We start from the raw sequence: 11,521 nt of genomic DNA on the forward strand, positions 1-11,521 counted from the left end.
GGCGTTTTATGAGCATTACAATACTCCATGACGACGTAAACTTTCCGAGTGTTGTCTGGGGCCTGCCTGCCTGGGACAAAACCAACCTGATCAGCTATGAGGAAAGGTAATAAGGGACAGAGGCGATTAGCGATAAGCTTCGCAAAAAGCTTTGTCTGTGTTTAACAGAGCTATAGGATGGTAATTTTGGACAGATGTGGGAGGTTTACCTGGCTTAGGAAGAGCAACTATTTGTGCTTCAAGCATCTCCCTCGGGAACCTCCCAACATCGGATGCCTCGTTAAAGATGGTCAACAGCTCTGGTGCCAAATCCGCTTTATAAGTTTTATAGAAATTGGATGGAAATCCATCAGGGCCAGGCACTTTATCTCGCAGAAGATCACCAATAGCTGCATCTAGTTCAGTTATAGTCCAAGGGGAGCTGAGTGACAGGCAGGCCGCGGAGTCCAGCATCGGGAGGGAAAGTTTATTCAAAAAGGACTGTATTTCAGCCTCCATGGGCTGAGGAGTAGCCGGATCCAACTATAAATTGTAAAGTTGGGAGTAATACTCTGCAAAGGTGTTTGCTATATCATAAGGGTCACATACTCTGGAGCCTGTAGAGCAAGCATTCCCAACCGCGGTCCTCAAGGGACACCAACAGTGCAGGTTTTAGTGATATCCAGACTAGCCTGTGTACAAGCCTGGCCTTCACTAAAACCAGGACTGTTAGTGTGCCTTGAGGACCGAGGTTGGGAAACGCTGCCGTAGAGGAACAAATATAATGAATTCTGGCCTTAGCTCGCCTACCTCGTAATTTCCGGGCCAAAAGTCGACCCGCCTTATTTCCAAATACATAAAATCTCTGGTACAGTCCTGCAAAATTGCGTTGCACGTCCCGAAGAGAGAAAACATTCACCTTCTCCCTAGCGGCAAGCAAAAGCTTAAAAACATTTCTATTTTGGGGATTAGCCTTTTGCGTCATTTCAAGTTTGGCAGCTTCACTTTCAGCCAACAATCGTTCAGCATTTTGAGAATGTTTAAGCCGTGAAGCTGCCTGAAGGGCTGACCCCCGTACTACCGCTTTAAAGGAGGACCAGTTATTAAAGATCGAGGTATCCTCCGGCTTGTTAGTATCTAGATATATCTGTATAGAATGTTGTATGGCAAGAAAGGCTTCTGGATGACTTTGTAAGAAATTCCCTAGCCTCCAGGGACCTGGAGATACTTTACGAGCTCCTAGGTCCCATACTACCAATAGTGGGGAGTGGTCGGACCAGGTCATCGGCAATATGATTATTTTCCTAATCGTCGATAACGACTCCTTACCAGTCAAGACAAGGTCAATTCTAGAGTACGAGGAGTGGACATGTGAGTAAAAAGAATAGTCCCTAACCGTAGGATGTTTAGTCATAGAGATCATACTCTCCAAGTAAATGGCGAATCCAGAGTTCTTTTCCGAGGTGATCCTAGTCCTAGTTAAAGTACTTCTAGTGGGGCGAGATCTACCCATATACGGGTCAACAACCAAGTTGAAATCTCCCAATATTATAATGGCCCCTTTAGCATGGTTCTATATTAAGGAGCATAATTTCCTACAAAACGGAAGTTGATCAGAATTTGGTTCATAGCGAGAGACCAAGGTGACCATAGTGTTTTCAAGTTGTCCTAATAATATGAGGTACCAACCTTCGGGGTCTACTATTTGGGATTCTAGGTTGAAAGAACAGCTTAGGGAAATTAGTATCGCAACGTCTGCCTTTTTTGTGGGGCCGTTAGCCATGTAACAAGTAGGGAAGCAATTATCATAAAATCAAGGGGGGGGGTCTAGTTTCCTAAAGTGAGTTTCTTGATTAGCGACAACATTCGCTTTCATTTTATAGAAGCAGGATAGAGCCAATTTACGTTTCTGTGGGGAATTCAATCCCTTAACATTCAGTGACACCAATTTAACCATAACTGAATTACCGGGAAGCGGGCTGACTGCTTGAACCAAGAGGTGCAATTAAAGAAACTACCGTATCCTGAACACGGTGACCTATCAGAACAATGAACATAGGGGAGACAAGACACAAGAGGGAAACATACAAGGGGAGAAAAGATGAAAATAGAAAAAGATAGAAAGAGTGGATTCCGTAAAGATACAGAGTCATAGTAAGGTGCCAAAACATCCAGCGCCTCACACTACATAGTAGAGAGTTTAGTGGCCAACCTCTTCACAATCAAATAACCAGAAAATAAGAAAATGGTAACCACTTGGTCACATGTCTTAAAGAACAGATAAAGTCAAGTCTGCATAGACATGCTATTTTGAAAAGGTCACTGAGTCCTAGAACTAACAAAATAGCTCAGTGATTGCAACAGGGAGACAAAAATGAAACATAGTACGTAAATCCAGCATCTGAAAAGCAACATTAAACAGTAAATAAATGATTATAGCCAGATAATAACTCAATGATGGTAATTAGTTAAGTCAATGTTCGTAACAAACTCTTGTAGCAAGACTTTATGAAAAACAGCACTAGCCCAGTGAGGGCCGTTCTTGGCAAGGAAGATACATCAGAGGCTAGGCCCTACTTCCCAACCGTCGACCAGTCCTGCTGAAGTCTGGGGTCAGGAGAGCCGGTCTTGTGATCACCATTTAAATTCCATTTGTGAAGAAGTCTCATACTGTCTTCCACAGAAGACACGACAATAGTGGAGCTCTCTCAAGAAAATAGTAAATGCCTGGGGAAGCCCCACCTATATACTATACTAGCTTTCCAAAGGTCCATGGTGTCGGGCTGAAAAGAGTGTCTCTTGATGAGGGTGTACTGTGATAGGTCTCCAAAAAGTTGAAGCGGGCCAAAAGCTTCCACCATGTCAGAAGAAGGTCTAGCTGCCTTGAGCAAGGATTCTTTAATGTGGAAAAAATGGACTCTCATTAAGAAATCACTCGACGACCCTTCAGGAGCACTGTGGGCCTTCGGAACCCTATGAATATGGTCCAATATCAGATCCGATGAGGTAGCGGTAGGTAGCAGCTTCTTAAAGATCTCGATATTATAGTCATGTAGGCTGCTATCAGAGATGGATTCAGGAACCCTCTGAGCTTGAGGTTGTTTCTGCATGAGCGGTCTTCTAAATCTGCAACTTTATCCCGCAAAGCTGGCACTTCTCCCTCAAGGGTATCATGAGAGTCGATAAGGGTATTATGAGATCTCACTACCTTACCCATCTTTGTTTCCAGGTGTCCGGTCCTCTTGCCTAAATCCTCAATAGAGCTTTGGCAAGACTGCAACAAAGTACAAAATTCAGATGCCACTTTGTCTTTAAACTGGTGTAACAAAAGCTTCATGTTGCCCAGCGTTAAGGCTTCTCTGTCCTCCAGACTTGGCGAGGAGGGGGGTTACGAGGTGAGGATAAGGCTGTCATGGGTGAGGAAAGCTTAGGCAAAGGGCCTGATTCGGTGGCAGGGACTCCAGTCCCCTGAGATGTGTTACGATAAGGAGAAGGCAAAAAAAAGGCGACTTGAGAAATTGATTTGGAGGCTTTATGCTTTTTTGGAGGCATAATGTAGTACCGTCAAACGAAAAAATAACACTAGTAGAAAGGTGAGTTTAGTGGGGGCCTCAGAACGGCAGATAGCTTCTATGTCACGTGTGTAGATGTGTTGGCTAAAATGATTGCAGGGAGACACGGTGAGTACACATTTTTAAAGGTGATTACATCCTGTCAGAGCAACAGCGGAGATGACTTCAAGGAGTGAATAGCATCCACTTCTCAACAGAGAAACAGCAGTGAGGGCAGGGGATTCCAACCTCAAAACTATATAGGAGGAAGTTCACAGCGGAGTGAGCTATGGCACAGAGGACAGATGTATAGGAGGCCCAGGCAGGAGTGTGGAGATGGCATAAACAGGGCAGGCTGCCCTATAAATGCACTGGCACTATGCAGGATAGGACAACTGTATGATGCTGGTGTAAATGTAAAATGTCTGCTACAGAATTCACCTGACAGTCCTGGGTGTAGAGAGAGGGTTGTATCATAGTCCTGTGATGTCAGGGGGACCCGGGGCGAGAGACCACTGCAAAATGGGTGAGGCAGGTGTCTGCAGGCTATTCCGCGGGTTCCACTGTGGCCGCACTCCGCTCCTGGAGCTCACGGCCGGGTCTCCTCTAAACTCTAGCCCCTGGTCTCAGCACTGAATGGATGGAGGTCACATTCGCCGGGTGATGGAGGGAGCTGCCTGACCCGCTGGTGCTGCTCAGTATGCTGCCACAGTTGTGGGTAGGTCCCAGGAGGGGCAGAAGTGCTGTGCTTGTTGCAGGCTCTCTGAGCCCCAAGTATCAGACAGGCGGGAGGGAGAACTCACCAGCTGTCCAGAGCTGCCACGGCCGCCGCCCAGCGCGGAGGGCACCAACTTCTGCCGTCGGGACTCAGGGAAAGATGTCACAGGCACTGCCGCAGCTCCTGTTGCAAGTGTGGACGCCACTGCTCCCGATCTCCGTGGTGAGGGTGTTCCGCTATGCCGAGAACCGAATCTGGGACATAGGGCCAACTGCAGCCCCCAGCTGCACTGTGAAGGGAAGGCCACAACCCGCAAGGACCCTAATAAGAGTCCTCCGGCTCCATGGCTGCATCCCCCTCTATCACACAAGCTGGGGGGTGGTATCAGGAGACAGTGGTGGTAGAGGGAGCCCCCAATAATGAATAAAACCCGTAGTATGTCTGGGTCTAGCAGGAGCTCCTGGAGTCAATGTCCGTTTGCTTAGCTTGCTAGGCCACGCCCCCACAAACAGCTATTTTAAGGAGTAAAATATTTAAATTCTATGATTTATTTTTGGGTGGTTCTTAGGTCTTTGCTAACAGAACCACCTGTGCATCTTCCTCTGTGAATACACCCTCCCAGGAAAATTTCCTTACCCTGGTTTGAGTCACACTGCTTTGATAGGATGACACTTGAAGCCATGATCATTAAGTGGTCTTTTTTGTTCAATCATTTAGACTATGCTTAGAGCTTGAAAGCCTACAAAGGCTGGGATCTATCACTCAGTGTGGAAGACATACACTATCTGGTGTGACTACAGCGGAGTCTCTGAGCCCCAGATCAGGATGGCTTTGATGAGGGGCTTATTATGTGTCAATTCACAGCCCATTTTATCCCCTTTCACTAGAAACTGGCCTCCATTTTGGAGTTTCAGACCTTTTATCCAGGGTTTTTTTTCATATGCAACCATGTTATATTACCCTTTAAGACTTAAATTTGGACTCTCCAGTAGAATTAGGGGGTAATTAAGACTGTATCGCTACAGCGGCAGCGATCGCAGTCTGAATTACTTTGTGGAGTGTGCATGCACAATGGCCGTACTGCGCGTGCACACCCCGGGAGCCCAGTGAGATGCTATCGCATCTGCCTGTATGACAGGCAGAGGCATTCGCGGGAGGGGGTGAATATATTTTTATATATTTTTATTGTTATTTATTTTTATATCTTTTATCTTTCTTATATGCCTCTTATGATATTCAATTGCTGCTATACAATATAAATTATGATGACTTCCAGAAAGTGGTCGATAAATGTATATAAGTCATGGAGACTGACCATATGGAGCGCAGTTGACCCACAAATTAGTATTACAACACACAGTGACTTGGTGGAAATTCATTGATATAGCGACCCACATGACCGGAAGTTACGATTATCTATATGGAACGCATTTGAGCCGCAAGCGGGAAGGGCAGTGTGTGAGAGCTTGATGGGAGTTCCTGTGAAGACGCAGACCACATGACCGGAAGTGACGATAACGGAAGAGCGATGTTTTGAATGTTCTAACGAACTGCTCCACAGCTGACTTTGTTTTTTATGAATTGTGGGGGTATATAAGGGAGGTCTATTGCTACATGGGCACTATCCGCTTTGGAAAAAGGTTAAATCCGTAACGCGTTAAGCGGGATCACGTCCTCTGTATCCTGATGGATTCCTGCACACCGTTTGTACACTGCCTGGAAGGCTGAGCTGTGGGTAACTGGGACTCGTACTTACCTTGCTGTAAACTACCATCCCAGCAATCCAGTGTGGTGTCCTCTTGGGAATTGCAGGATAAAGACATATGATATGCTTGTTATTCTACTTTACCATGTGAGTGCATTTATGTAAAAATAAAAAACCTATTTGTATAAGGGAATATTGCACTATCGGTCTCTCTCTCTCTGCTGTGTGTGTATTGGAGGCAACTCTGACACATATCCTACAGGTTGAAAGCACAAAGAAAGCTGGGTCCATTTTGGATTTCTTGTGGAGTCTATTTGAGGAAATCTTGAACATAAAGATACCTTGATATGCCTGAAATTTCTGGGAACTTTGTGAGTGAGATGTGTTAAACATATTGGATATTCTATGAAAAGGATTTCTACACTATTGTGTTTTTCTCTCTCTTTACATGAGTGGTATTTGATGTTTTTACCTGATGGTGAACACAAACACACAGTCTATAGGTTGTGAAATACAAGTATAAGATTGAAGAGAACAAGCATTAGTAATATGACTTGTTACATTTGGAAGGCGCCTTAGTGGAGAATATTATATCCTAGAACTGTGAAAATGTTTTGCAGTAGGTGAAACTTCTTTATATCTTTGCTGGGCTGACTTCTGGATCTTGTTGCGCACTCTGTAAACCACTTATTTTCCTTGAGTTGGTGGGGTGTGGTCTGGACAGCGGAGGCGTGTCCGGACCATTTGGGGGGGCGGGCCATGGTGGCTGCGTGATGTCACACGCAGCTGCTGTGACCCAAAGCGCGGTGGGTAGCTCCCTGCCGCTGCACAGGAGCTATGCTGGCAGGGAGCTACTAGTCAGGTACATAAGCATCGCCGCTGTGCCATGCTTTTATACCTGTGTGGGGTGGGTTGACCCTGACATGCTCGGCTGACTTGCCCTGTGCTGGGCATCCCCCCGCATGTCAGAGGAAATGATCGTAGAAGTGCTAAATTTACTACATCTACGATCAACTTTGAATTCCCCCCTTAGTGTCTATGTTTCATTTAAATCGGGAACTTATCCTGCTGGCTTCTCAGCATTCCAGTTCTTCTAGTTCTGCGAGCCCATTTCATCTCCTGCATGTGATACACCCCTTAGCAATCTATATTGATCAGACTGCTTAGCAAGGCAGCGAGCTGGTCTTCCCTGCACACGTTTATGACATTTTACACATTCTCAAAACCTTTTGTGTCTTGGGATGCCCGTTTTGGGTGTTGAGTGTTGCTCACGGTAATTCCAAAAGCATTCACACCCTTTATGGGCTCGCTGTGGGAAATCCTAGCGTATGCAGTTGTCCCCTGAATGGAGGTAGAGAAATCAGGATATTTGTGTAAGCAGTTGCCCCTCTGATTGGATGTAGGGCTTTTGTGTAATGAAGGTTACATCTGTTTCTCATAGTCCATCTGGGTAAACTGCCTTCCCTCCCTTATAATATATGTTGTTGTCTTGTTTCTGGTTTCTGTTATTTTAGTTTGAATGTGATGTCTCCATTAGGGCTTTGTTAGTGAAACAACTGGTGTCCTACTTGATGTAGGAGGGGTATACAGGGGAGAGCATCAATTAGGTTTAAGTAATTGCTTTCTCCAAGTGCCCAACTCTATACCCAGTGTAAGCCATGTCCCCCAGTTTGACAATGAGAAACAGATTTTCTGGAAAGTACATAAGAAAATTTGGATTTTCTTTGTCGTGAACACAAGCACCAAACCTACTCATGTCTCTTACATAGACATCTATGTGCTCTTATATATACTGGTTGCTCAGGTTACAGATCCTGGAATTTTGCTGTTTCCTCTACACACACTGCTCAGAATGATTGTAGTGTGTCACATTATCCCCATTTCCATGACTTGTGCAGAGAAAGTGGCAGCATCCTGGTGCATCAGCTGACGGGAGGTATGGCCAGATTTGTAGCATATATCACCTATCTATGCTTTTTACAGAAGGTCAGAATATCATTATTTAGATTTTTTTATGAAACCCTTTCTCCACACCTCTCCTCCCTTCCCCACTGTCCGCTCACTCCTGTGCATCTCTGACACTGGGGGGAGGGATCAGAGTTCTTACCAAGGGGGGTATCCAATTAGCCTTGATAACACGATTTGAGATCGCAGCTAATGTTATCACACCTATGTCCCAATAAAATCAGGTTATCGCAGCCTGCGCGCTCCTATTTATCACACCTATACTATTCCAAAATGGCAATAACAGGAAACGCGTGATAATTCTAGCTGGCATTGGAGAAAGTGAGGAATTCTGCCTGTACCCCATAAAATCAAACTAACTTAGGAAAACATTGTAGACGTCTATTAGTGGCCATAATGAAATTATTTACTGTCATTAAATTAGGTAAAATTTCTGTTATATGCATTTTTTTTTAAAAATGCAGAAAATTATATAAAGCAATTTTTTCAGCAAAATAAGTGCTCTCATTAAATTTGGGGTACATAAAAATGGGTATAAGTATATATTTGGGTGATTTTAGGGAACTTTAAAAAAAGAGGAAACCTAATAAAAATAATTAAAAACTTCTAAGTGCCTCATTAGTCATTCAGAGGGATGTACCAGGGATTCAGAACCAAATGGCAACATTTTTAATAGGGATTTTTCATTACTTACCACCAGCTCAAAGATGGTGAAGAGAAATGCACGATAAACCCTATGGAGACTTATCAATAATAACTTATCGCCACTAACACGATACCAAATGATTGTATTTGCTATAAGTTATCAATATACTGCAGCTAATTGGATACTGCCTAACTGTCATTTCATTCCAATTTGATAACATCATTTTATTATAATTTTATTTGTTTTGTATATATATATATATATTAGTATCTGTGGCAGGAGGAAAGGGGTCTCTGTACTGCACATCTGACTGGAAATGGGAGTCCAGCAATTAGGCAACATACATAAAGATACATCATGTTCCTTATACAATATAACACCTACATCTGATTACAATGGTGATCTTCAGGCTATTAAATAAGTTTATATTTTTCTATTTTTTTACAGGTAACTTAAGGAGCTGGAGTCCCACTAAGAATAGAAGACAAGGCTGTGGAAAGAGACGGGAAAGGCTCCTTGTTCCCTAATCTAGCCAACTAAAGATATAATTTCTTCTTAAGCTTCTGAATGGTTCAAAGAAACGATTTTCATTTTCTGGATAGAAGTTTTTATCCATTACATGATGAGTCTTACAAGAGAGAGACCACATCTGTGCTCTGAGTGTGACAGAAGCTTTACACATAAATCAAAACTTATCATACATCAGAGGAGTCACACAGGAGAGAAACCTTTTAAATGTTCTGAATGTAGCAAGTGTTTTTCCCAGAAGTCATATCTTCTCATACATCAGAGGAGTCACACAGGAGAGAAACCATTTACATGTTCTGAATGCAGCAAGTGTTTCTTCCGGAAGTCACTTCTTCTTATACATCAGAGGAGTCACACAGAAGAGAAACCATTTATTTGTTCTGAATGCAGCAAGTGTTTCTTCCGGAAGTCACTTCTTGTTATACATCAGAGGAGTCACACAGGAGAGAAACCATATCTGTGCTCTGAGTGTGACAGAAGCTTTACATGTAAATCATATCTTATCAGACATCAGAGGAGTCACACAGGAGAGAAACCACATATGTGCTCTGAGTGTGACAGAAGCTTTACATGTAAATCACATCTTATCAGACATCAGAGGAGTCACACAGGAGAGAAACCATTTGAATGTTCTGAATGCAGCAAGTGTTTTTCCCAGAAGTCAGAGCTTGTTATACATCAGAGGAGTCACACAGGAGAAAACCCAATTATATGTTCTGAATGCAGCAAATGTTTTACCAGGAAGTCATATCTTGTTATACATCAGATGATTCACACAGGAGAGAAACCATTTACATGTTCTGAATGTAAGAAGTGTTTTCCCCAGAAGTCGGATCTTGTTAATCATCAGAGGAGTCACACAGGAGAGAAACCATTTGAATGTTCTGAATGTAGGAAGTGTTTTTCCCAGAAGTCACATCTTGTTATACATCAGAGGAGTCACACAGGAGAGAAACCATTTATATGTTCTGAGTGCAGCAAATGTTTTTCCCATAAGTCACATCTTGTTATACATCAGAGGAGTCACACAGGAGAGAAACCATTTACATGTTCTGAATGTAGCAAGTGTTTTACTAGAAAGAAAACACTCAGTAATCACATGCGGAGTCACTCTGAGGGCCTGAATGCAGCTTGTGTATCATAAGTAATGTAACTTATCACAACTATATGAATTCAATGGAGACCATATTTATTTTCTGAATGTAGCAAGTGTTTTACTAGAAAGAAAACACTCAGTAATCACATGCGGAGTCACTCTGAGGGCCTGAATGCAGCTTGTGTATCATAAGTAATGTAACTTATCACAACTGTATGAATTCAATGGAACCAATATTTATTTTCTGAATGTGACAAGTGTTTTATATAAATGACTCTTGATAAAGACAGCAGAGGTCAGACAAGTGGATCTGGAGGTACTTTTCCCCTTGGGAAGGTCTCTGTGTTAGGAACTAGAGCTGCAGTATAACAATAGCCAATGACCGTGGGACTGCCATTACTGAGCTCTGTAATATACAGCTGTTCTGCTCATGCAGGTGCTGGGACTAGTAGAGAGTTCCAGCAGCTCCTTTCAGTACTGGGATTCCTTCTCTGACCAGCAGGGCTATGAGTGCTGGGTATTTCTACAGGAACAATGTATGCTGTTCTGTTTCACCGTATGGGTTATTGTATGGGGTGTTATTTTTAACCACTTTTTAGATGCCATTTTGTCCATGTTTAACTACATTTTGTATATGTATGACCTCCTTGCTTTAAATACTGTACATACTTTTTATTAGGATTAGTGCTTTGCAGACATATAGGCAGCAGTTAGAAATATAGTCTCACATTAAGTTACAAGTTTTCTTTCACCTTTGACATAGTGTGAAAGACATGGCTGATTATAATAAATATAAGTTCCTGTTATCAGTATCTCAGATGGAAACTGTCTAGTAAGATGTTTGGGGTATTGTGTACATAAGTAGGGGAAAGGGTACAGTTGTCTAGAATAACATATATTATGTTATCCTGAATGACTACTGCACCCAGCGTCACAGACCCTGAATGTAATATCTGGTAAGACAATGTTAGCGTATCCTTGCAGGGTTATAAAGCCTAGAGATTAACACATAGCAAGTAGTTCTGATGGAAGCTAGGTCTGGCTGCAGCGGACCTAGACTTCTACAAACCCCCTCCAGCTTTTAACTTGCGACAAAGTTATTAGGCGGGACCCTAGAGAATGACTGAACTACATTATTTAAACTACTTAATCGATGACCATCATCTGGGACAGATCTTATAACATCTGGGATAAGAGCTGAGTGTTCTAATTTGTTCTTGTTATTATTGTAACTGACTAGAACTTGTTACTTGCATGTTTTCATTATTGTAACTTTGACTAATGATTATCCTTTTTACTTTGTCCTGTGAGAGTCTCCATATTTAACACATTG

At 42.9% G+C, this 11,521-nt stretch overlaps 1 protein-coding gene across 1 annotated transcript in view; it reads left to right on the plus strand.

Moving 5' to 3' along the window:
- Positions 1 to 10,861, plus strand: part of LOC134936089 (zinc finger protein 300-like) — a 37,615-nt gene extending 26,754 nt beyond the window's left edge. The window contains exon 2 of the mRNA XM_063931004.1: positions 9,012 to 10,861. Coding sequence (XP_063787074.1) covers positions 9,184 to 10,236 — 1,053 coding nt within the window. The 5' untranslated portion in view covers positions 9,012 to 9,183 and the 3' untranslated portion in view covers positions 10,237 to 10,861. The remainder of the gene's footprint in view (positions 1 to 9,011) is intronic.
- The last annotated feature ends 660 nt before the right edge of the window (positions 10,862 to 11,521 follow it).

This window comes from Pseudophryne corroboree, chromosome 6 (genome assembly GCF_028390025.1).
Source record: "Pseudophryne corroboree isolate aPseCor3 chromosome 6, aPseCor3.hap2, whole genome shotgun sequence".
NCBI lineage: Eukaryota > Metazoa > Chordata > Amphibia > Anura > Myobatrachidae > Pseudophryne > Pseudophryne corroboree.